Consider the following 27453-nt stretch of genomic DNA (forward strand, 5'->3'; position numbering starts at 1 on the left):
TGTTTTTTTAATATATTGACTTTTGTCTGTAGAATATTTTAATACTGTAACAGTTAGTCTTTAGTTACAAGAGTATTCATTAAGAACTTAAATTAACAGATAATTACTGAGAAAGTTTCCAATAGTATAATTCAGTTCACGTTGAAGAGTGGTATGCTAGTTTTACACATAGAATATGGGTAAGATTTTATGCTTTTGCTGAAATAAAAATTCTGAAGAATTTTTCCTGAAATTCCAGAATTCTTTCAATTAGTCAAAAAATTCCATTCCGGTGAGAAATGTGACTTTTTAAGTGAAGTCTGAATGAGAGCACACAATTACTGTATAAGTGCAGTTAAACAGTACAAATCTTTTAAATACTCATTAGCATATTTTGTTTGACTGGTAAATTAATTGTGTCAGATAATGTGAAAGTTGATGGATTTGAGAATCTTAAATCAGAGCTGTGAAGTGAATTGGTCTCTGTATCAAGGCTGTCTTCAATTTTCTGCCCAGCCCTGGTGTGCTGTCTTATGTATGGACAAGTTATAGAGGGGGAAAAATTAAGTGATAGAATCATGGGTTTGAAGAAACTTCAGTGATCATCTAATCCAACCTTTCTTGGCAAAATCAGTTGGAAGTTTCCTATAACTGGAATTTCCTATGAATTCAAGACTAAGAATTACAGGTTTTTTAAAAAGTATCTAATTGTTTGTTCACAGTCACTTAAAAAGTGCTCCAAGCAGAAATTTCCTATTGGTCTAAGACCTCTAATCTACTGAAAAAAAAAAAAAAAGCCTTTGAGTATTGCATTTGTTGCCTATCCAATATAGTACTGGTAAATTTGTTTAAATATTTCTGTTCACTTAAATCCCTAGCTGTATTGTCAAACTATTTGTGATTTCTTTAGAACATGAAAGCATAAAGATATGTAAAGACAAATCAGTAGAATAGAGGTGCGTGTGGTAATAGGATGAACTCAAGAACTTGTCTATTACAAAGCTAGTACATGCTCTGAGATTCAACCTAGCTCTCTTTAATTTTGTCTTAAAATCATTTACATAAACATCCATTTAGATGCTTTTGTTTCTCTCAGATTCACTGTAGGCTGCTGCGTATTTTTTTATTTCAGCTGTACTTTCATAACTTGTTAGAATCTGCAGTTGTTAAAAATGCTAATATTTGGAAATCAGAGTAGACTCAGAGTTCCTGCGTGAAGGGAAATAGATAATGAGTGCATTTGTATGTAAACCCACACTCTCCTGAACTAGTCTGCCCTAGCATTGATTATAAACTGTAAACTATGGGTTATAATCTTGAAAATGTGAGACTGATCTAGTTTCAATTCTGTGAGATGATTTTTTTTGTCATATGAGATATTTTCTTATCCTCCCAATAGTATTTTGCAAATACTATTTTAAGTCTTAGGCAAATTTAAATAACAGAAATGTGAGATTTTCCTTGAACTGTGCATCTCCCTCACTGTGGATCCTACTCCCTTTCCATTTCTGTCAGTTTGGCACCTGTTTTAGATCCATAGTTGATCCCGTGGCTCACAACTGGAAATTCAGTCGTTGTTTTCTAAGTGGAGTGTTTCTCAGAAGTCCATTACCAAGCTAAAGCAAAGCAAAGGTGAATGAACAAGGGTAGTCAGAAATCAGTTGCTACCAGCTCAGCTGCCATGTCTCTAGCATCAGAAAGGTGAAATGTAATACTATGTCCACTACTTCACTGATTCTGTTGACTTTCTATCAATATTATTAATTTTTCATGCCTAGAAGTGATAGCTTGTGTTGCTGCAGCAACACACTTCAATAGAAATAGGCTGCAAGGCAGTGCAGCATTTTGAAGTCATGCCGATATCTCTTCTGTAACCTATGCATTGATAGTATTTGGGTAAACCTAAAACACCAATAAAAAGCAAGGGTCTTTTTGCAGAAATTTTGCAATTGTTGACTATATTCACAGCTTCTTATCACCAGGGAACTTTTCTAATTTAAAAGCTGAATATTGCTACTGGTATTATTTTTACATTGGCAATTACTAATTGATTTATTAGAAATTATGTCTTGTAATGTTCTGTAGAGTGATTCAGAGAGTATTAATATTGAATGCATGCTGGTAAAATCCTTCTTTTAAAAATTTACTTAAAAAGACATGATCTTTTTAGAAACATGATTTAATTTTTTTTAATTTTTTAATTTTTTTTTTTTTTTTAATTACGTGCTTAGTTGCTCTAAATAGGTAAAGATAAGTTAACTTTTAGAGCCGGGATTTCTAGAGTTCATGGCATCTCTTTGTTTCCACCTCACCTGATGTTAGAACAAGCCTTTGACACATCTCTTATGTTGAACGTGGTCATGAATAATCTCACATCTTTTGTTATGTTCTCTTTGCAGAACAGTGCATTAAAGTAGAAAAAAACACACTGACAGTGCAGCTGCAGGAGTCAGTATACCTCATCCTACCTGTTTTACACCAGTGGAGATTTTCTATACTGCAACTCAGTTTCCTCATACTCAACAACAGTCCTCACCACTTAGTTAAAGTCATGCTCCTTTCTTCTGATCTGATAAACACTGTATTTTGCCTGCATGTTGGCCTGTATTCAGGTGGTCCAGTCTCCCAGTCTAAGTTAAAACCAATGATTAAAGCAATCAGAATATGTGGAGGTTTGCTTTAGGCTCCCTGTGCAATAAGAGGAGTCTGTAATTTAGATATCTCTCCCGTGACCTTGCAGAATGGGCTTTTGTTGCCAGTGGACTCATCTCTTATTCTTACTTCTGTGCTTTTATGAATGCTTATCAACAAATCTCATCCTTCATTATAATTTCAATAGAACTATACACGAGTGTCATCATCAAAATAGAATTTATTGTATGTGATAAATGGAATTTTGACAGACTGAAACAGGCAGACCTGCATATTTATTTTTAAACCTTGGAAAAGCAGTAAGAACTGTCCTGTTCTGTCCACGATTTACCATGCCTGTAACTAATAAGACTTAATGCCAGTGACCACCCTAGGTGGGTGAAATGAAAATGCAGAGGTGTTGTTTTGTCTCCCTTCTTTGCACAGCAGACATATTCACTGCAGGCACTCTAGAGAGTGTAGCATATGTTGAGTGACCCCATCAAATCTTCCGAACACAAATGACTGCAGCCTGTATGTAGTAGCTATATATGGTCACTCCACTGGGTAATCTAAACATTCTTCAATAATACACTAAATTATTTTGAGAAAAAAGGCAATCAGTAACTGGCAACTTGCACAGTAGTCTTCAAATATGACTGCCAGTGATAATGAATATGGCTAGCACGTGGTTTGCTTATTGCTAGTTTCTGTATACAATACTATGTTTGATAATTCTAATAATGTCTTCCCTCAGGAATTCAACATTCTTTTACACATTGTAATGCTTCACAGAGAGTATCATATGAGACAGGTTAAGTCTCAACCAACTTGAAGAATAGGTTGTTTTTGATATTTTCTTAAATGAATGAGTATTCTCTCAAATTATCATGCAAAGGTAAAGGGTTGTTACAGTCTCTCTATACTTGGACAGCATCTTGATTTTTTTATGTCCACCATCCCAGTGATGGCGGAAGTGGAAGGCAAGTCTGTGGATTTGCAGTAACTTTTTATGACCTCCTGAGGTTGATTGTGCATGCATAATTGAAATTTACTTCTTAAAGTTCACGGGGTAATGTCTCGAGTGGGACCCCATGCTGGAGCAGGGAAGGAGAGTGAGGAGTCAGAGACAGTGTGTGATGAACTGACCACAGCCCCCATTCTCTGTTGCTCTGCACTACTCAGATTGGAGGAGGTAGAGATTTCAGCAGTGAAGTTGAGCCCAGGAAGAAATGAGGGATGGTGAGAAGGCGTTAGAAGATTAATTTCTCATTATCCTAATCTGATTTAATTAGCAATAATTTAAATTAATTTCCACAATTCAAGTCTGTTTTGCCTGTGATGGTAACTGGTGAGTGATCTCTCCCTGTCTTTAGTTCAACCCATGAACCTTTCCTTACATTTTCTTTTCCCTGTCTAGCTGGCAAGGGGAGTGATAGAACAGCTTTGGTGGACACCTGGTGGCCAGCCAAGGTAAACCCAATACACCTTCAAAAAGCTTAAGGACATTAGAGATATAAAATAATCCTGTGGGGTTCATTGCTGAAGAGTCCACAGACTGTAGCATCTCACCAAATTTTTGAAGAAATACCACAAAAGATACTTATTTGTTGATTTTACATATGAATTAAAATTTTATATCTCTGAATACTGATAACCAAAATATTAACTGTGTTCCAGTTCACCTCAGCTGAACTTGCTAGAAGTATTTCTACTCCTGTATTTTGTCGTTTGTAATTTTATTTGCTTTTCAACCAGGCCAGTGGTACTCTGCAGTTTAGGTGGTCCAGATTTTGCCACAAAATTACTTGCTTTAAGAACATTTTTCATACTAATTTTATAGTCTCAAATAGAATCCAAATCTGTCTGTCATTTTCTGTAACAGGGTAGAGGATATGAGGTAATTTATTTTTCTCAGGTTTAATTTCTTTAATTTTCCTTTTTGCTGGAAGTCACAAATGTCCCCTTTTATTTACCAGAACAGACTTATTTTCTTGGATAGTCGCTACACATTGGCAGTAAAACTACTATAATAGAAAAAATATTTTCTAAGGGTGATAGTCATCTAACAAAGCTTTATTTTTTTTCAGAGTTAGGTGGCTAATCTAATGATTATCTAGGCTCCCTGTGTATTACAGTCCAGCTCCAAGATACTGTATTTATACCTGCCATGAAGTGAATTATGTAATGTGTGAAATCCTGTTTCCTTCACTGATATTATCTTCAGTTATTGTTTTAATATTTCTTAAAATGCCTCCTGTGTTAACACCAAATATTTTATTTAGATGTTATTCTAACATTTCCCACAAGTCAATGGTATTTTAAAAACGGATACCGTGGAATTAAGATTTTATCTTTGAAATACACAGAGAGGTTCTGTCAGATTTTTAGTTCAGCTCTTAGAGGTTATTTTGTTTAAATTCTGCTAGAAGAGGCTTGTGATGTATTTATTGATTCAAGCCACTTCAAATTCCCCTGACTGATATTAGAATAATTTCTTATGTGTTTGTTTTTCTTTTAAATGTTTAGATACTGTGATCGAAAAAGATGATAACCCAAATTCAAAACAAATTGAAATTAAAACAGAGAAACCCCAGTGTAATACCTCTCAGCTAGCTTCTATCATATGAATATTATCCACCTCTTCTTAGGTAGTCATCCATTTTATTTTTTGTTACTAAGGAAAGACAAGCAGCTACAGGCAATAAATTGTTCCAGTCTTAGATAGGCATCTAAAATAGAGGAGTGAATCACCTTTTGGAATTACCCATTTCTTTCTGTTGAAGTTTGAATCAAGCTTTGTAATAATGTCAGTAGCATTTCTAAAACTTGTATAATGAAGATTTTAATGAGCATTTAAGAGATTAAGGAAAATAGCTGTAACTATGAGGTTGTTGCTTAGAGTACAGGAGAGTTACTTTTCTTCTGAAAACTGGACTGTTTGAAAAATGAGATTTTTATTAGAACAGGATTTTGAAAATAGTTGGTTTTGCCATTTCCACATTGAGTATGTAACAATGTAAATAAAGTTGTCACACTTGCTCTTCATATCTAAGTGTTCGATTTCAAATTGAAAAGTTCAGGAGGAGAAAGTGAAATTTATGCAAGTATGTATGTAAGTTACAGTGCTTGTCTCAAAGACCAAAAAGGGATTTCATTAATAAGTAGACATATTTTTTTGCAGCTTTTTATTTTCCAGGGCAGTGAAAGACCAATACATTTCAAATTTCATTTGTTTGTTACCAGTTTTATTTTATTCAACTGCTAAAGCAAGTAAATATTTCCCACCATTATGCCTCCTTAGGCAAGGCTGTCATTCACATTAATGGAAGAGAGAGTGCTTATGAGCCTGACCTTGGGAGACTTGCCAACTGTCTTCCAGTGTGCTGAGAGTGCACTCAGTCTCCTTGGTGAGATCATTGATAAAGATAAGGAACAGAACTGGTCACACTTCTGAGCATTGGGAACACCACTGGTGACTGGCCAACAGCTGGATTGAAGTCCCTGTTAGTGTTTGAGTGTGGTCATGTTCCTTGCATGGGCTGTTTTCCCAGTATTATGTGCTCCTTTGCTTCCTACAACATGCACAGAGGCCTTAGAATACTTACGGTTTTATGTACCATATCTTGCTTATGTTTGCTAACATTTGGCCAATGCCCCATGTTCTCTTTGAACTTATATATGTGTTGAAACCCATTTCACTCCTAATTGTTTCATTGTTTCATGCTAGTCTTATCTCCAGCTGGGATTTGGCTTTTCTAATTTCATCTTGAATTGCCCAGGCAGTTCTTTCATTGTCCTTGATTTTTTCTTCTAATATGTTTCTTTTTTTTTTTTTTTTTTTTTTTTTTTTTTTTTTTTTTTTTTTTTTGTCTTTCAGTCCACAGAGATACTCCATGCTTACTCAGTCGCTTTGCTAAAAATCCTGGCCTTTCTGCACAATGAGGGGACTTGTTCTGAGGCTCATTCAGAACCAGTCTTTTATTCCCCTTGTTAATCAACTGAAATTAATGTGCTGTCCACTCTACTGCCTGAAATGTTCCCTCTCCTTACTATACTGGATCATATTTTCCCTCGCCCTTAAGGCCATTAAACCAGTGTCTTATTTCCTTAAGTCCAAAACCTTAATTCTGCAGTTTACTTCATGGCTATCCTCAACATATATATAAATATAAATAATTTCTGCCTGCATTTGCAATATGGGCTGTTAACCAGCACATCAGAAATTTCCTTCAGTGAAGTCATCATTAATAATCCACTTTTTTCACATATATTTTGAAATATAAAGATGCAGTGTTGCAAATAATGGTATTTAGAGGCTTCTGTGACTAAAAAGTAACTCTTAATTTAGGATTTTGTAAGCTGTAATTCCCATGAAAAAATTGATGCAGTTTTTTGACATAGTATTTAGCTTGTATGTTTTTTTCCTATTCTCAGTAAAAGTCTCATTTTTCAGATCATTGCTATAAATATAAATTTGTTTTTATACAGAACTCCAGTGCACAGTGTTATAGACAGTATTTGAAAATGCCTAGGAATGATCTGTGCCTGTATTCATACTTATTTTCGTGTGGCAGGAGTGACTGATAGCCCCGGCTGCTGTGCTGACGTTCAGTGAGACCTGGACAGCCTGGGAGGTTGGGCAGAGGGAAAACTAGTGCAGTTCAACAAAGGCAAATGCAGGGTTCTGCACCTGAAGAAGAAAAACCCCAGGCATCAGCACAGGCTGGGATCTGACCTGCTGGAAACCAGCTCTGCAGAGAAGGACCTGGGGGTCCTGGTGGACAGCAAGCTGTCCATGAGGCAACAGTGCCCTCATGGCCAAGAAGGCCAAAGGGATCCTGGGGTGCATTAGGAAGAGCAGTGCCAGCAGGTCAGGGGAGGTGATCCTGCCCCTCTACTCTGCCCTGGTGAGACACATCTGAAGTGCTGTGTCCGGGTCTGGGCTCCTCAGTTCAAGGAAGATGAGAAGCTACTGGAGGGGACTCAAGGGAGGACTATGATGACTGGGGGACTGAAGCATCTCTCTTGCAAGGAAAGGCTGATAAAGTTAGGTCTGTTTCACCTGGAGAAGGGACAACTGAAGGATTTTATCAATTTTAAGATTTACAGATATCTTAAGGGTGGGTATCAAGAAGATGGAGCCATATTTGTTTCAGTGGTGCCCAGTGACAGGAAAAGGGGCAGTGGGCACAAACTCATTCATAGGATGTTCATCTGAGGAAAAACTTCCTAAATATGAGGGTGATGGAAAACTGGAACAGGCTGTCAGAGAGGATGTGGTTGACTATCTCCTCTTCTGGAGGTACTGAAAACCTGTCTGGAGGTGATACTGTGTGGCCTGCTCTGGGTGAACCTGCTTTGGTGGGGGGGGCTTGGACTAGATGATCTCTAGAGGTGCCTTCCTACCCCAAGCATTCTGTCATTCTGTGACTCATACCATGATATTTTGTACTCATCATGAATGGCAGCTGAATCATTTGAAAACTTGAGAGATTTCTTGAGATTCTGCAGAAACTCAACATAGAGAATTAATATTCACTCATTAAATTTGCATGACTTAAGAAAATTATGGTGTCTGAACAATGTCAAGTTTACAAAATCAGGCAAAATCATGTTGCTGAATTGAATACTCCACAGGAATGAATACTAGCATAGAAATCTCACACTAAATTATTCTTTTTATAGATGGGATTGCTTAAAGCGAAACAACAATTTCTTTAATGAAACCTATCAGAAAACAAGGAATCGCTAATTGAACCTTATTGTAGCTACTAAATACAGTATTTATTTAAAATAAATACTCTTGCTCTTCTGTCTGTACTTGAAAATGAGAAATATTGTAGGAAAAAAAGGTTACCTTTTTATAACATTTTTATAACTATTTTTTTATTTTGTGATGGATATTTCTAAACTTAATATTAATCTAATAATGAAGAACAGTGTAGAGCAATCTAGTAAAGTAGACAAGATACAAACCAGGGTCAGGAAGCACAAAGTGAATTTTGCCTCATTAAATGTAATTCCAGTGATCCCACTGACTTCAGTAAAACAGCATTTTATCATTGGATTCTTTTTTTTTTTTTAAACTTGGTTTCTGATGTGCTCTTATTTTCAGCAAGTCACTGGCTGATTTTGTACCTCTTCCTGCCATTCCTTGCGTATCCTTTTACTTAGATTAAAACTGCTCTATGTCTTACTAAAACTGTGATCAGATACATGGTTCCAGTGCTGCTTTTTGCCTTGTTTCTGAGAGCAACAGAGACATAAGGTGTAGGGGAGGGTGTATGAGGACACTGGCAACTCTTAAATTGCTGAATCATGCTTGAGTTTGTACACCAAATCTCCAAGTCAGATAAAGAAAAGTTAGGGTAATGTCTGCCCAATATTGTAGTCATACATCTGGCTGCAGTATTTCTACTGTATATAGAATAGATGGGCTATGGTGTGTGGTTATTTTTCAAGGTGCAGCTGCAATGATAGCTGTAGCTTCTTGAGTGTTTGTCAACAGACACGATTTTCTCTTTCGCAATCCAGCTCAACAGGACTCAGAGCATGAATTCTGTATTTACTGTTCCTTCGTAATTCTAATTATGCCACATAGAGTAATCTATGTATAATCATTGAAAATTATTTTAATTATTGAAAAGCAATTTGTATTGTTCTTGAAATTCTTACGTTATTACTGTAGATTCCAGATAAACATAAATTTATTTTCTTAAAATATTTCAGCAGTTATATAACCTTTCAGTTGTTCAGAGCATTTAATTACTGACATTTATTACATCCCACATCACAAATACATGACTGACAGTCTCTAGTAGAAATTGATGAGTAATGTCAACCTGTATTTATTGTGCTGCAACAGAGAGCTGAGTACTTAAAAGGAGTTTTTGAAATACAAGGAGAATTTTGAATACACCTGTGGTGATGCATGAGAGAAATGTGCTGTGCCATTAATGGAGTGGAAGCCAGAGTACTATGCTCTGACAAATAGACCTAGAAAACATCTCTTTACTCATTTAGTGAATCAATGTAACACTTCAAAAAATGGTATTAATTCTCACAGGACTGGTACTGTGTATATGAAAATACATTGGTGGTGTTCTACTTATGAGAAGTTGGTTCGCTTCTAAAAACAGGCTGCCATTTTACAGTCTCCTTAAATTTTGTCAGGATTTGTAATTAGTTAAGGTCAACCACCTCTTCTGGCATTCCTTTTAGCTAATGGTCTCCAGTTAATATGTATCCTGTGGACCTCTATGAAGTAAAACTCTCAGTTATTCTTTAGGAGAAGGTTCAGCTAGGGCTTGTGCTGTCCGTCTGTAGCACGCTGCTGATCTTCTTCCTTCTTCCCCTGAACCCCTGCTCCACACAGGGTCTTCCTGTTGTCAAAGGTATGTCATATATGATCTGCTTCTGTATTAAGGAAGATACAGGTGTGGTCAATGTCTTTGCCACATTTACTTTGTATTTGATTAAGAAGGCATGTATCTCTGTATGGAGTCCAGCCCTACTTCAGATCCTTAATTAGTGAAACTGCAGCTTTGAGGTGGCCTTGATGGAACAAGAAAAGAGCAAGCACAGACCTACACTGTCTCTTACTCATTCACATGCAGTAGGAATTATTTGCTTAAAGTGCCATTAAAGCCTAACATTCAGCCTAACAGCATCCATGGATCCTGTTGTTGCAGAGAGGGTAAGGGGCACGGGAACTGGAAGTCAGAGAGGTTTCAGTGCCAGCTCAGTCTTAGGCTACTTTCTCAACAATGAGGGTACAGCGGCCAAGTTGTGAGAAACAGTATGGAAGCATGTAGCTCTGCCAGAAGGGATGTCACACAGAAACCTGCTCCCTCTTGTGACACAGTAAAGATACAGTTGCATTGCACTGGGTTAGTACTTTCACAGTATCTACAGAAGTAATTAAGCTGTAGCTTCTTATTTTAGTTTGAGCTGTAAAGTTTTACAAAACCAGAAATATCGGTGTGAAGGGATATATTGTTTCATTCAGAGAAATGGAGCAAAGAAGTGGTTTCTGTGCTAAGACTAAGTCCTTTTAAAACTGGTAGATGGCAGTAGAGTATCTGCTTTGACATCTGTAGATTTACTGGGAGGACCTTGTTACATTTTTGTACAAAAATAAAAATTCTTTTTTATATGTTCCATAATCTCAAAAAAAATGCCAGTTATCTGACTAGCAAATCTTCCCAGCTTTGCATTCTTAGAACAGTAATCATATTGAGTTCAGAAATGATTGAGCTGAGATTTTTTTAATTCACTGACAGAATTTCGCAAGATATTTTTGACTGTATTACTTTCCTCTTTTTCAAGTCTTAGTACTGTGTATAAAATTTGATTTGATTCTGAAATGAGTGCAAGACATAGATATAAGTCTGTTTATTATATATTGCGTTTGTGAAGTAGTGTTTTTTGCAGTAGTTGTGGATAACTGAAGGCAAGACTTTTTCTTCATCTTGTGCATGAGTAAAGAATTGAAATAGATTTTGTGTTCCTAGAAATTTTTCTTGTTTAAGTTTCATAGAAAGAAAAGTTAAAATCTTGACATTTCCTCATTTTTGTTTTTTTCCATGAATTTTAATTTTCAGGTAAAACGTAACTTTTTTAGCAGTTCCGTAGGAAATCGCATGGGAACGTTAGGTGTCTTTATTGCTTTCCATTTTGTTTGTTCTCCCTCATGATTTCTCTAGATGCACATGTTTTCTACTCTAATGTGCTGGTCAATATCATAGCATATGTCTGTAGATGCACCCAAAAATATGCAATTGGTTAAAAAGCTGAGATGCACACATAATTTAATAATTAGGTCAATGAATATTGACATTCTTTGTTTGACCACCTTACACTTTTTAATATTTGCAATTTGTATTTTCCTGTGCTGATAACTCAGAAAAAAACATTCAGTCCAGAAATTTTTCCACTAAGAATAGAGAAAATACTTGGTAGCAGTTCCTGTTGGCTCTTCATTAGTATTAGATGCATCGTTCACAAATAAATTGCTCTTTTGAATTTTTTGTATAAATGCTGTTATGATTAGTTAACCTTGCTTAAAACAGACAGATTTTACAAAGAATTGTGATTCTGAACAATCTTCTTGCCCCTCTTTAAACAGACTATTACTGGTGATTGCTTTTGTATTTTTATTACCTCTTTCTCTATCCCTTTCATAATTTTAATGAAGGTGCTTAATGGTAGATTTTTTCACTCTTCTCATTATTCCGAATATTCAGATTTGCAATTGGTGTGAACTAGCACAACGTACAAGAGCTTTTAGTGTATAGTATATAAAAAGAATACCTTTCAATAACAAAGAAGAACGTTCAAAGATTAGGTATTGTAAAAGTACTCTTACTTTGAGTACCCTGTATTGTACATCTATGATTAAACTTTCAGTTTCCTTAGTACTATAAGTACATACCTGGGTTAGAGTGCAAAGGATACGATTCCACAGACCTGGGTGTATACATGTGCTGATCACTTCTGATCTTGCTATGTATGTGCTCATATAAACATCATGTTTAAGGCAAGCCTAATATAGAGTAAGTTTTGAAGTTGATTATAGGTTGGCCTGATGGTATTGTATATATAGTACATTGAGAGAAACTGAATTCTTCTCAAGCTTTGTAGCTAGGTTTCCAGGAAATTAAATTAATAATCTCATTCTAATTTCCACAGCGTAGACCTATCTGAGGTACCTGTGTAAGGAACTTAGTTTTCCTGTATACTCAATAAGAGAACCTTTCAAATGCAAATTATCCCACTTAAGATCTCTCTATTGATTATTTAGGGAGGCTAAGAAGATAATTTTTTTGAGTAAGTTTTAAGTAAGCTTTAAATAAGTGCCTAAGGATAGGTTAGGGTGAATTTGTGCTTGCCTAATGTGACTATGTACAGTGCCCTCTTTTAACTCAAGAGTTGTTTCATCTTCTTAAATACAGATTCCTAATCATATTCCCTTTGTAATCTCAACCAAGGTCTCCTTGCTTCTAGGTACTTACCCAGTCTGTGTGTTCATTCCTGTCTTGTTGCTTTGGTTTTCAAATGACCCCCAGAAATGTATTCCTGATAATCCTTTTTCTTTTAAATCCAGTTTCCCTTCCAACTCTAAACCTATTTCTCTTTCCTGAAGGTGATAACACTTAAGTGGAGCAACTGCAAACATACCACAATCCCTTGGACACTTCTGTGATTCACCTGAGAAAACTAGTAGGGTGATATATCCCACTTGTGGTTTTATTCAATCTTAGCACATTCTTGGTCCCAGTATGCATTTGACTTCTATTTTTACAGGACATAAACAGAAACAAGCAAGGTCCAGATTTGGTGTTACGGGAAACCTTTTAATTATTCGGGCAGTTAAGCAGTGGAAGAGGTCATCCAGAGAGGTTGTTTGTTCAGCCGCTGTACTTGAGATTCTTCAAAATCAGAAAAAGCCTTGAGCAAACTGCTCTGATTTTAAAGCTCATCATGCTTTCAACAGGAGATTAGACTAGAGACCTCCTTGGGTTCTTTCCAGTGTTAATTGTTCTATGATCATATTTTTAAAAATTCCCTTTTCATTTTCATAACATCCAAAGAGACTGATTTGAGAATACTGAGTAAACATTTTCTCAAGCTTTAGCTGATTCAAAGTGGCATAGACTGGTCAATACTGTAAGGAACTTCACTGGGATTTGTGAGAATGAAATGCTTACACCATTCAAGTTCTAATATCAAACTTGTAATCATATTCAAATAGTAATATGTGTTACTATTTCACAGTCTGTAACTCTTTCCTAATTTCGGACAGATGTTGTACCATCAAATTTGCAGTCCCTTAGCAAAAGTTTGGCCTGTTGAGGCAGTTCAAAGGCGAGGTTAATCTGAGTATTTTGACATGAATCGAATGTATTTTTATCTGTGTCCAGAGCAAATGACTATTTTAGGTTAAAATTTTGAAAAAATATTCAGGCTGAAAGAGCCTGAATGAATCGAATGTATTTTTATCTGTGTCCAGAGCAAATGACTATTTTAGGTTAAAATTTTGAAAAAATATTCAGGCTGAAAGAGCCACCAGTACAAAAAGTTTCAGCCCTAGCCATTAATTAAAAAAAAAAATAAAATACAGTGAATTGAAAAGTGTGCTGTCATGGAAACTTCAGGAGTAAATTACGCTTCCATCATACCTGCTATACCTGAGAAAAGAAATGGGATAAACCGTAAAGAGTTAAAGGTTTTCTGTGAACATTTGATGAAGATCATTGTATGTTACAGTACTCTAGAACACGGAGAATTAAAACTTGATTTCTTTTGATTCTGTACTTTTAATTTTAGTGTTTAACTTTTGGTAATGATAACCCAATACTTTTGAATTACTTTGGTGAAATACACAAAGCAGAAACTATAGGCACACTGAAGGGAAAAAAACTAAATACAAGGAGAGATACTGTATTTCCTATTTAAACTATATTGACAGATTTTATAATTAGATAATTAGAAAAAGACAGCTAACCCCATACAGTAGAGTTAGAAAAATAGTTTAATTACTTGATTTTGCAGTCACTCTTTTCAGAATAATTTCAGCTGTATGGAGATACATGTTTATACCTCTAAAGGCGCTTTGGAAATGAATACCAGAGTTAATGTTTTCGATCCCCCATACTCACAAAGCAATCATATAAACATTTTTCAGCTTTATAGTATGCACTATATGCAAGTTTATATGAAGTACTACATGCTGAATTACCAGTTAAAGTGTATTTGATATAAATGTTTTATTGCTTAGCAAATGATGGCAGGCAACTACCCAAAAACAAATTAAAAGATACAAAACTATAGCTAAAAGAATGATATCTGGAAGGCACAAATGTGTGTTTATTATCTGTATTGCTTGTCAGAACATTTGCATGTGTGCAGAGTGAAAATGAGGAAGAATAGCAGGAATGATAAAGATACTATGATCAAAACATTCATCAGAGAAATTAATTTTTCGCTAAATTAAACAAGAATCTTTTTTGATATACACAATTGCTGGGGCACACAAAGGATTATGAAAGTTTAAAATTAAGTTATGAGAATGAGAGGGTGAAATGTTATTTTATATAACAGAAGCTATAAAGAGCAGTAGCTCATATTTTCTTTTCATTTTAGCTACCAGAATACTGCCAGAAGCCCTTTTAGGCCTTTGCATACACTGCTGTTTTAAACCCAGATGAGATTTAGCTTTCCTTACGTGACCCTAACAGATGTGAGCAATGTCTTTCCACCTCTGCTGGGTAGTCCACCCTTGTGCCCATCTTCTTTGGGAGACATCAGTGCAGGCTCCAGCTTCCTGATGAGAGGAAGCAGAGGAACAGACACTGATCTCTTCTCTATGGTGAGCGGTGACAGGACTCGAGGGAATGGCCTGAAGCTGAGTCGGGGGGGTTTAGGTTGCCTATTAGGAAAAGGTTCTTAACCCAGAGGGTGGTTGGGCGCTGCAACAGGCTCCCCAGGGAAGTGGTCCCAGCACCAGCCTGACAGAGTTCAGGAGACATTTGGACAATGTTCTCAGGCACATGGTGTGACTCTTGGGGACGTCCTGTACAGAGCCAGGAGTTGAACTTCAGTGATCCCTGTGGATCCCTTCCAACTCAGCATATTCTAGGATTTGAGGTTACTAGCTTCCTGTACATCTATGATGATCTTCTTTCATGATTGTTCTTTGACTTGCTTATTGTGCTTGTTTTCTCTGCATCAGATAGAACTGGTTTTGTGCTTTGAGATTTTTTTTCTTGAGGACTGACCAGCTCTCTTGGCCCCTCTTTGCCCTCCAAAACAGTTGCCAACTGCTTCCTGCTAAAAAGATCCCTGACTAAACTGAAACCTACTCTCCAGAGTTCTGAGGTTGTGATTCTACTATTGACCTTATAATCTTCTCTCAGGACTTGAAACCACAGTCTCATGGTCAGTGCTTGTTATAGAAGTTAAAATGATGGTTGGATGCACTATCATCTTGTAGTGCTTCATAGTCCCTATTAAAGCTGATAAATAAGAAGGAGAGGTCTGCTTCAGTGAAAGAAAATGAAAACCAAGAGAAAGCACTTCATCATTACACATCTTTGAAGACTAGAAAAAAAGTCAAATCCTAGCAGAAACAACTTGACTTTCTCCCTCAGTCTGTGTTGCAGTTAAATAGTCCAGACCTTCTGAATGATTAATAAATTTTTACTATGAAGCTTAATTCTTTATTGTCAAGTGAACGAGGAGAGAATTAATAAGTTGTTCTCTAACATGCCTTGCAAAAAATACACTGTGAAAAATAACTAAAATGTAATGAAAATGCCTCAAAAATGGCAGGAGGTTTTTATACAGTTTAAGGGACAGACTGCAGTATCACTGAAGAATTTTAATTTCAGTGGCCTTTGTTCCAAATGTATGAATGTATTTCATCAGTTGATTTGTAAACTTACTAGGGTTGCTAACAACAAAAGGCAGTTGGACCTAATGAACTAGAAACTCCCCTTCTTTCTGGAAGGTTTGCAGTTATTGTTTTAATTTCAAGCTTTCTTCTTTTTAATAGATATGCATTTAAATAGGTTGAGGTAGCATGAATATGTAAATAAGAGATCCTGATCAGATCAGATTGAATTTCCTGTCATTGTCTTGAGTTTTGGTCCCTGATAGTTGTTGTATGTATTTAGTAACATATTTTGGGTGTTTGTTTCCCTTAAATTTTTAATTACAGATGAAGCCTAGTTAAAGGCAGAGCTTGAGCCTTGTTAAAAGCAGAGCTCAAGTTTTGTCTCTAAATTTAGTGGAAAAGAGGCTTTTTACTTAATTATGCACCTCATTAGTTTTTAAATTATAATTGAACAAATACAATTACTGTGATAAGAAAATATGTAGGTTTTTTTTTTTTGTGGTTTAATATGAATGAGTTCAAGTATGTTTTGTACTTGAATATGGATATTGTTTGTGTTTTTATCAGATCATGATCAGTAATTAAGTATGCAGGAAAGGATAGTTCATAGATAAATTGAAGAGTATTTGCTAGTATATGGCATTTTTGTACTAAAAGAAGTTTATTTATCCTTCTTCAAGAGTGCATTTGTATTCTCATCACTCAGGTCATTTCACAGCTTCGGATCCTGAGTAGGTCAGTAACTGCTGGCTGCAAATTTGACAGAGAAATATGGTCTACAGAACTTTCTCCTGTTCTCAACCTGTGGAAGAAACTTAATCAGGTAGGAATATACCTAATTTGAAAAGACAACTTCTTTTTCTGGTAACTATATTAAAAATATAGTTAAAGGAATTACCTTGAGTGTTGAAACAGAAGAGAAAAATGAAATGAAATGCATTTGAGGTGGAGAGTACAATGTTAGGTGCACAATTAGCTATGAAGTCTGTATGTGATACAACAGGCTTTCACCTTTTTTCTCCGTATGGAGGCGAGACAACGCTCAAAACATGAGACCAACATCCTGTATGTATTTCCAAGAAAAATGCTAATGTACTTCAGATTTTTATTTAGTCTCCTCATTTTATCTAATATTCACAAGGCAATGTTTAATGATTTCAAATACAATATAGTTTTTCCTTTATAGTGTTGAAATGTGGTATTAGCTTTAAACTGAGGTTCAAGGAAATACCCTCTGTAGTATTCAATATCATTCTCTTTATGTTCCTTTGTTGGCCTAGCTTGGTTCAGTTTGGTGATGTTTTTTAACTTACGTTGTAAAGCTTGGTTTCCAACCATTGAATTCTTATTCCAGGTGTGCATTTAGATGTGAAGTGTGTGAATGCAGACACTACGCACACTTGGGAAGGATCTCCCACTTCATGCTAGGTGCCCACTTGGACATTTAGCCATTATTTTGTCTCCCCAGTGATCAAGTAATAGATCAGAGATGCTGTGGCCTGAAACTATATCTTGCACACAGCAGCACTGTAATGAGAAAAACATGTCCCTTACTCAAATAACCACATACAAAGAACAGACATAAGGTACAGGTTAGAATTTACCATTACATTTTGAAATCTCTCATTAAATTCTCATCTAATCCAAGCTAAGTGTATGATGCGTCATGTTTGTGTGTCAGAATAGTCTTCTGGTACTAAAGAACTTCTTGTTGAAATCTGTGGCCTCTGAAAATGGGCTTTCTGTTAACCAGGTTTGTGATCCTGTAAGAAAAAGTCTATTTCAGTGTGACACTGTATATTTTTGAAAAAGCTCACATAAAACTATTACGTATATGTACACGTTAACAATAGCAAAAATAGAGATTTTGATTGCAGTGTTTGAAAGATGGGTAAATGAGACCAGTTTTAAACAGTAAAACAAATCTACACTACATTAATACTCATTAATAGCAGCACATGTAGCTAATGTCTAGTTCTTTAGAATTGTTTCTCATTAGCACTGCAAATTCAAAGTACATACTCTTTAAAACTTGGGTCATAAATTAGCTGTGAGTATGCAGTACCATGAAGCTGAAGACACAGCTGGTACTGGTGGCTGAGGTTCTTGATAGTCACCTACATGGAAGTAACGAAGATTTCCTGAGTGCTCTTTGACAAGGAAAGCTGGACCTGGTGAAGGCCTCTTCTTTCACTCCTATCATTGCCTTCAAATCTGAGATCTTCTTTCATATGATTTTTTAGCTCTTTACCTGAATTCCTGACCTACAGGCTGAGTGACACTTAGGTGGGGTTATTTTTCAGGCTGTAGAAGGTACCTTTATTGTGTCACTGGGCTGTTTTTCTTTGCTGCATAAGTGCCTCTTGCCTAAGAGCACAAGTAGCTTTGCCATTTCTTAATTGTGCCCTTTCACAATGGCCATTACATCACCATCAAGTTGTTGGTTATAGTTCTCAGACCTCTCTTTTCAAACTGTGCTCATACTTTCAAGACTTTGGCTATTATCCCAAACTTCATATTAGAATAGGAGACACCTGGTACTGAATTCCACTTCACACAGCAAGCTCTCCTACAAGCTGATAACACATCTAGAAGGCCAGTACTGGAGCCTTACACAGTAAGCGTAAGACCTGGTTAGCATGACCTATTCCTACCAAGAGCAATTTAATTTTTTACGGTATCATCAGGTACAAAAATTTTGTATATTGTTTGCAAGGCTTCTCTCCTATGAAAACAGGCTGAGAGAGTTGGAGTTGTTTGCTGGGAGAAGAGAGGGCACTGTGGAGACCTTATTGTGGCCTTCCCAGTAGGAGAGCTGGAGAGGAATGTTTTACAAGGGCGTGTAGGGACAGGGCAAATGGGAATGATTTCAAACTGGAAGAGGCTAGGTCTAGGTTAAATATTAGGAAATTCTTTCCTGAGAGGGTAGTGGGACTCTGGCACAGGTTTCCCAGAGAACTAGTGGATACTCCATCCCTGAAATGCTCAAAACCGGGTTAAATGGGGCTTTGAGCAGCCTGGTCTATGGAAGGTATCCCTGCCGGTCCAGGAGGGTTGGAACTAGATTATTTTTAAGGTCTCTTTCAACCCAAACCATTCAAGGATTCTGTATTATTTTGAAGTTTCTTTGATTTTCTAAAGGTTTTATGCTATTAGCAGATAATAAAATTAATCTTTTGAATATATCCTTTAGAATAGGATGCCTTCTGACCTTTTATAGTTTCTTTTTTTTTGTGTGGGGGACATTTTCTTGAGTGTTTCAAAAAAATTAAATAATAATATTCTTTATCAAAATTAGTTTTCATGGTCTATTCAACCTATAATTGCTTCAAGCTTTGAAAAGGCCTAGGCGTCTTTAATATTTCACAGACATTGCATACAGTTCTACATTCTCATTCTAGATTGATAGTTCAATGAAGGCATCATCTTTGCAGAATTTTTAAAGACCTGGAAATTGGAATGAAGAAGATAGTTGAATTGCTGCTTAAGTTAACAATCATAAATTATTTTATTTATGCATGAATGGGCAGAGAATATGAAACTAAAACAGGTTCCCAGATATGAAGAAGTAAAATTAAAAAAGTATTCCCGAAGTCTGTAAAAAACCATTACTCCAGAGGCAAAAAGATAGTCAGAAGTTTGTTAATATGTAGACAAAGGTGAAGTTGTTTTAAACATTTTTATTCCCATGTTGAGTATGTAAGTCAAGGATTAATTAAAAAAGGATTATCTTACAAATACCTTGAAAACAGTTGTTGTACATCTATGTACTGATAATTTTGAAATTCAGCAAAGTTTACCACTTGACATAGGTATGTCCTGTAGAATTTTCATCCCAATGGTTGATCAATCTCTTAATGTGGACATATTTTTGTCTCTGCACTCTTAATGAAACTCCAAAGCCAACTAAACCTGATCCACACAGAGGCACCAAGAGGAAGTGGTAAGGAAAAGTAGTGAGCAATTCCCTGCAGCTGGGAGGAAGAATGCTCCCATTTTCTGACCTCATCTGTTGTTTAGGGGGTTTTGCTGCCTTCTAGGGGCTCCTCTCTGGGACACTGCGGAAAAACTGCTGAGGCTTGTCTGGCCCTCAGACTATGACATAGCCCTGGAGCTTTCCTACGCAGGCTCCAGTCAACTGCCAGGGGTAGTGTGGAGCATATGAAGATCCAAGGGATCAAATTCTTGGATGGAGACTGAATACTGGTCTAGGCAACCTGCTGTAGCTTTGAACACCTGACAATCTCCAGAGGTTCCCTCCAACCTCAGCTGTTTTGTGGTTCTGTGAATCAGAGTCTTTTTTGTTCAGTTTTCAGAGCTTATCACAGTCTTTGTGGCCAAACAGCAAAAATGGCAGACATATTTTGGAAATTCTAGCTTTTTTTCATTTTAGACATTTCAAAATGGATAATATTCCTTACACATTAACACAATAGTGAGGATTTACAAGTCATTACTTTTTCAGAAATATTTCTGGTAATTCGCAGGGCTTCATTTTTTTCTCTCAGACCATACATGATGGAAACCCCTGTTAAATGTTGCTACCAATTATTCAGATATCCTGAAATTGTTGAACTGGGAAGTTTATTATTCTTTATGTATCTATAAGAATAGAATCATGGCAGTTGCCTCTCCTTCATCCACTGATTATTAGTCTAGCCAGAATTCAGACTCCAAAATTTTTAATTGAATTTTACTTTAAATGAAATAGATACTTAAAATGTGCTTCAAATCCATGTGCATCTGTGTTGAAATTACACAGGCAAACTTCTGCTTTTATTGAGCTGTTCTGAACTGATAGAGAATGTCTTGACATTTTCGCCTATATTAGCCTCATTTTAAAACATACATGTTAATTCTCGCTATTGAAAACATCCTTGTAGTGAATACTGTCCTAGAACTGCTTTTACGGTGTTTTGCAGCACAATTTAATAACAGCTTGACTCTTATCAAATTAATTAAACTCTGATGAACCTGCCATTTAGTTGGAAAAAAACACATACATGCTCAGTATTAGCTTGCATGAAAGACTTGTTGATCTATAAAATAAAGTCTTCACTGAGTAAGGTGTCAAATGTTACACGAATTTTAAAAACTCTTCCTTAATGTGGAAGAATTGCGCACTACAGATTGTTGGCAAGGGCTAGGCCCTTGAGTTAGTCAGAGTTAATTCAACCAGTCTCTGTCCTGGTGTCCGTTCTCTTCCCACACAGCCTTGCCCTGACAGACTGTGGCTTAGGACCTGTATAAGCATTCATTGTCACATAAGTGGATCAGCTGGATGTCACTGACCCGTGGAACTCGGGAATTGCCCACCATGTAATAGTTGTCAGAGATGCACAAAAGTATGAGGGCACAGGGGGAGTGTGTAAGTGTTTCATCATGTCCAAATGGCTCTCTGTCAGGAGGAGAGGGAGAGGAATCAGTGCTATATTTTTGTTGTAAGGTGGTTGCATTTTCTGCCTTGTTTCAGAAAACCCTGTTCAGCGCTATGAAAGTTAGAATGCCCACCCATAAAAAGCTCAGCAGCAGCTCCTTCGAAGTTGTTAACTGAATGTATGATTATAAATTACATGTTTTGTATCTTTTGTTATGTTTGTAAATTTTAACTAATTATTTTCATGAAGTTGGATAATGTTGCAAGAAAGTTGTAGAAGTAGTTTTGAAAATTAATGAGTTGTTGCTCTTTTATCTAAACCACTGTAGAATCATAGAATCACAGAATATTCTGAATTGGCATGGTGCTACAAGGATCATTGAAGTCCAACTCCTGGCACTGTAGAGAACAGCCCCAAGAATCACATATCCCTGGTATCTCATTAGCTACCTCAGCTTTAAAAAAACAACAGGGTTTTTTCCATGAAGGAAAATCAGTGAAACAAAAATATAGGGTCATTCTTTATTTTATTTTCAACAATGAAAAGCATGTGAAAAACAGTGAGTGGCTAATATCTAAAAAAATAGGCAGAGAGACTCGAAGAAGGAGGCAAAATAGGTACATCAAAAGGGCAATGGAGATTTCTAAAACCCATCACCACCACCACCACCAAAATTGCATTTTGAATCAAATGCAGAACTAGTAAAGGTATATAAGTTTATTTTCTTTGTATTTGTTACATTTCTGAGGAGGCAGTTTTCAGAACATACTGGAGTTTGCAAAAGCCTGATTTTAAGAAGGTAACAAAGTAAAGCTCTGGGACAGTTTAGATGAGACTTTATGAAGTCTTACATTATACTAAACAACACATACAGAACTGAAAGAGGGAAAATTATCAAGGTCAAAAAATATGCCTGATTAACATTGGTTGCAAAACACAGTATTTAATAGTAAAGATTAGAATCTACCTTCAGTTTCTTAAGATTAGGAAAAGCACTCAGTACTTCATCAGTTCTTTGTCTTAATTCCCAAAATGGTCATGAGCATACACATATTTTAAAAGCTGATGTGAGTTATATACATAATGGATTTTGAGAGAATGTAATAGGACATTAAATGTATAAGCTGATTTTGGTATTCATGTTTAATTTTCCTATGGAAATGACAGATGGGCTGTTTCAACAAATTCTCAGGGGAAAACATTAGAAAGAGTGATGAAATGAATCTGAAATTCATGGGAGACTCTTATGCAAAGGACAATATTGAGGAACTTAGAGGACTTCTCTTTCAATAAGCTTTTGTGAATTAAAAGAGTGTTAAAGATTGAGCAAAGCCTCCCAGGTGCAGTGTCTTGGGTTTTTCTTTATTTTGTGCAATTATACACCTCAATAAGAAATTATCAGCTAGTTTATGTTAGCTTCATATTACAGTTTACATATACTCAGCAAATTATGGTGTCAGAAAAACTGATGTGAAACTGATACTGTGATTTTTGAATGCATGCTGAGAAAAAATGCAAAGCATAACTACTTTAAATACTGTAAGATTTGGCACTTTGATCAGTAACTTTGTTGTATACTTCTTTAACCATGTTGGAAGACTTTATCCTTCATTTTTCTGTTGGTCAGTCACAAGCCGAAGTATTGCTTATGCATTTAGCTTCTCTCATATTTTAGCTTGGTAGCTGAGTGCAGTATGAGCTTGAAATTAAAAGTGTAAAAGTTCTGACAATCGCATAGTGCCTGGGAAGGATTATAGAGGTAAATATCCTGTGTGTTCTGGAAAGCAAGATGCCATGTGACAATTCATGGATTCATTTAACCTGAAAAATAATCAATACTTGTTATTTCAAGACAACATATTTCAGAGAAAGTAAAATCTGATTTTATCTGTACTAAATTATTAGAAATTGAAATAGCAAAACATTTTTTTCCCATAGGCTAGGGTTTGCTTTTTGCATTTGTGCCTCATAGAATTTTCAAAAAAAAATTTAATTCTAGAGTGGAAATTCATTTCTGCATCTTGGGACATTGCAGGTTGGCAGTTTCCAAAGACATGAAAAAATTAATCTATGCAATAAGTTGCATATGAATTAAGATTTTCAAAATTGCACCAACTCCTGAAATTATTGAATAAATTTGGATTTTCAGTGGCTTTAATTAAAGGGAAGTAAGTAGTAAAAATTGCAGTGTGAGAGCAGCAGTACCTCCCAGAGTCTGAGTTACTCAAGATTTACGCATAAAATAATATTTATTTTGTATTTATTGTATTTAATTCAACTCCATGTTGAACAAGTCTCACGAAGCAAAAACTGGCAGCATAGTTTACAGTACCTAGTAAAATTTTGTTGTTCTGAGTACACTACTGCTTTTTATACTAACGCATTAACACAAATACTAGTAGCAGTGATTCAACTAAGTGAAGATTTTTCAACAATTCAAGTACTTTTGAAGTAGCTGGGTAGACAGACTTGTCTCAGAAGAGTGGTGCCTTTATTGAACATGTCACAGACAGTACTGAAAGTATCACTGTAGTTTTAATCTAGTGTCAGAAAAGGGATGATATTGCTATTACTTCAAAGCTAACAAGGTTGTATGAAGTATTAAGAATTAAACAAATAATATATTATACAACATCATAGTTTCCCTGAGTGTATTAACTGGATACCACATGTTCTTTCTTAGAATTCTAACCTGATCCATCAGAAGGTGTCTCCTCCTGCAGAGCAACAAGGATCTCCAATCTTATCATTCATTACTCTGGAACAGTTCAATGCCATTCGCCTTGTGCAGAGTGTCCATCAGTCACTTGCTTCTTTAAGTAAAGTCATCAGAGGAACCTCGCTACTGAGTTCTGAAGTACAAGCACTAGCAAGTGCTCTGTTAAACCAGAAGGTAAGTAATTTTGTACTGAATATATATAATATAATAAGCATTGAAAAAACCCAAGGAAACTGAACTAATACACATTTTTTTCTTGATAAAGACTCTAAAATGGCGTTCTTTTAAAGATAGAAACTCTTAAACAAGACCTTTTTTCTGGAAAATTTGTCAGAAGTATTTGTAGAAACTTCTGAATTGCATTACTCTCTTATCAAGCTTTCTCTTAGAGACAAATCCAATTAGAAGTTGTGAAATACTATGTCAATTTCAAACACCAAGTCATGCTAGATAAGTCAAATACATTAGCCAGTAGAATATGTAAATCTATCCCTTTACTTAGTTTTTACATTTTCTTAAAATTCAAGTTGCAATAACTGTTCCCTTTCGATTTATTTGGTATGGAGTATTGCCTACCTCACCAGACAAGCTGTGCCTATCATACCAGCCTATCATCTCAACCACCCTATATTCTTGATATACAAGAAAATCACTCAAATTTTGTATATGTACTTTCTTCATGCTTTTTGGCATCAAACTCGGCATATTTATAACCTGGTAGTGACATCAAATTTACGTGCTCTATCATTAATATCTAGAAAATTGAGTTAAGATAGTCGAACACTGATGTGACATGAAACTTTGGTTTGTTTCACCTCCAGTAACTGATAAATTCTGTTGATGCTAATGCATAGATATTGAGATTGCTTCTACAATGAACAGTAATTCCTATTAACATCCCTTTTATCTTCATGTGAAGAACAAGTACTGTTGAAAAGATTGTTATACATTTATTGATCTATCAAATTCTAATCAAAACAATAATTAAATTTGTTGTCTGTTTAGATTAACAAGACAGCATTTGTTAGGAAAATTGCTGTACATTTAGAAAAAATTATGTTTTCTTGTTAGCAATCTCACTGCCTTTTTAAACATGATTTGACTATGTGGTAGAAACTGGCACTAAGTCCAAGTCATAGTGAATGGAAATGATACATTTAATGGCCATTCTTTAGTTCTTACAGTTATATTTCTTGTTACTGAGCAAGAGAGCACGGCTTGCTTGTGGAATCAAGCTGCACGCTTCTGTTGGAACTGGCAGGAGCTGTGAGGCTGATCCTTGCTGCAAAGTTTCTTAAAAATTCTATGCATTTTAACCTCTCACAAGCATCAGTTCAGTGCTTCCTGATGTATTGACCAGTGCTTCTGTCGTTTCATCTGCTTACTTACCCACTTTCCTTGACATGGATCACTTCACTGGGTTGTAACCATATAGCAATTTTTTCAGCGGCCTTCCAGAGAGGCTAATGCCACGTTCTTGACATGGCAACTAAACCTCACTGTATTTGTCATCCTAAAGTGATTTTCTTTATGTGTTTTGTATATGCTCTTCTTGTTTAGTGTTTTCATGTGTTATGTAGCAAAGGATTATTTTTCAAAAGCTGTATTTTAAACCCACTAAGACTGTAGTTCTTTTGAGATTATAGCACCTGAAGAAACTGCTGGATTACTATTAGAAATGTAAAAATCATTGAGTGTATGACTTATAAAGGTTTCAGCGATGTGCTGTATTTGTGTAAATTTGGTATGTTAGCCCATACTAGCCACTGTGAAGAAAATTTAACTCCACCCTAGTCAAAAAGAGCATAAGCATATCTGAGATACACTTACCTAATATCAATTAGCTAAGCTATTTCTTTAGACTTAAAAGTAATTTAGAGTGATGTATTAGCAACATTAGGCAAATGCCTTGTAAGTGATAGATTGATGAGCTGCCTGTAAATGCATATCTAGTAGAAGAAGCTGCAAAAATGCAAGGTTTCAAATAAAAAATGAGTTCCAAAAAAATTCTAATTAGAAAAAAACCCCATGCAATTAACTGTGTTTTATTAATTGTCTTCTATATATTCTAGTTTATTGAATTAATTTTTAGTTAGTGTCCTTGAATCTAGTTATGTTCTGGTTTTTATCTATAAATGGTAAACATAGAATATTTACTTTGAAAGATACCTTTTTTTACAAACTTCTTTGATCAGATTTTGAATACCTGTTCAGTACATATGCTATTAGAGTGGGAACTTCCTGGAAAATGCAGATGTAAATATTAAACAGTATAAACTGTTTATTCTGCTCAGCTTCTTCAGTAGTGTGCAGTATTCCACAGGTACTAATTTGCATTAATTCTATTTCTCATAAGTTAGAGAACCTTGCAGTCACTTTCAGTATGCTTTAGATTCCTGTGGAGTTGGTAAAATTAGTGTTTCTATCCTTTTTTTTATAAGGAGGAAGTTTAACAGAAGCCCTTTTAAGCCTTTCCTTTTGAAGTCAAAGGGAAATTTATATGGGGAAGTCTTGCAGGACTTTTTTCCTCAGGTGTTGCTCTGCACAAGCTGTGAGGGGATGAGAAAAGAATCATGCAGGGGAATTGTACCAGATTCTCTTCACCACAGAGCCACACAACTGCGTTTTGAAGTCTGAGAAGGCTGCAGAAAAGGAGTGGCTGCTGTTGAAGGATGACATTGTGACTTTCCAAGAAATAATGCTCTTAGGCCTTTTGTAAATATTTGTGAAACCAACTGATGTTTCCTTATTGACTAGCAGAGGTTCTTGCAATTTCTCCATCAACACTTAGTCTGGACCACACAAAGAATTAGCAGGAATACAACCTTTCTGTTTGTGGTTGTATGTTCTTCATCATTACATTACTGGTGTTGCCTTTTTCTTTTTTTTTGGTAGATCATTTTGATCTCCAGATTATTTATTTTCATTCAAGTTGTCAATTTAAAATGTAATGACGATGGATTTGAAATTGATATATTCAGTAAATATATTTTTATTTCAGTGTCCTGTCACATGGCAAAGCAAGTGGGAAGGTCCAGAAGATCCTTTGCAATATCTTAGAAGTCTTGTAGCTCGAGCGCTTGCCATACAGGTAAAGAGTCATTTACCTCAGTGTGCTGGTATTCAGTGACACAGTATATTATGTAAATTACACTACAATTGACCTTTAGAACACAGGTCCCAAAGAGTTTTAGATGTGTGAAAAGGTATATAAAAATCCAAAGATCAAGGAATAATGTGATAATATTGCCAGTTACTTCACAGTAGGTTTACGTCTTAGTCATTAGTCTTCATGGTGAACTGTGGAGGAAGAAGATGTTTTCTTACCCAGATGAAATTCTGCATTT

General features: G+C 35.8%; 1 protein-coding gene across 1 annotated transcript in view; it reads left to right on the top strand.

The window, feature by feature from the left end:
* The window catches only part of DYNC2H1 (dynein cytoplasmic 2 heavy chain 1), a 145060-nt gene that overhangs the window by 91818 nt on the left and 25789 nt on the right, over nucleotides 1-27453 (top strand). Inside the window, exons 83-85 of the mRNA XM_066175749.1 lie at nucleotides 16716-16832; nucleotides 24071-24280; nucleotides 27108-27197. Of these exons, the coding sequence (XP_066031846.1) occupies nucleotides 16716-16832; nucleotides 24071-24280; nucleotides 27108-27197 (417 nt within the window). The remainder of the gene's footprint in view (nucleotides 1-16715; nucleotides 16833-24070; nucleotides 24281-27107; nucleotides 27198-27453) is intronic.

The sequence above is a fragment of the Chamaea fasciata genome, unplaced genomic scaffold, assembly GCF_029207755.1.
Source record: "Chamaea fasciata isolate MVZ Bird 193981 ecotype frontalis unplaced genomic scaffold, bChaFas1.0.hap1 SCAF_2, whole genome shotgun sequence".
In the NCBI taxonomy this organism is placed as follows: Eukaryota; Metazoa; Chordata; class Aves; order Passeriformes; family Sylviidae; genus Chamaea; species Chamaea fasciata.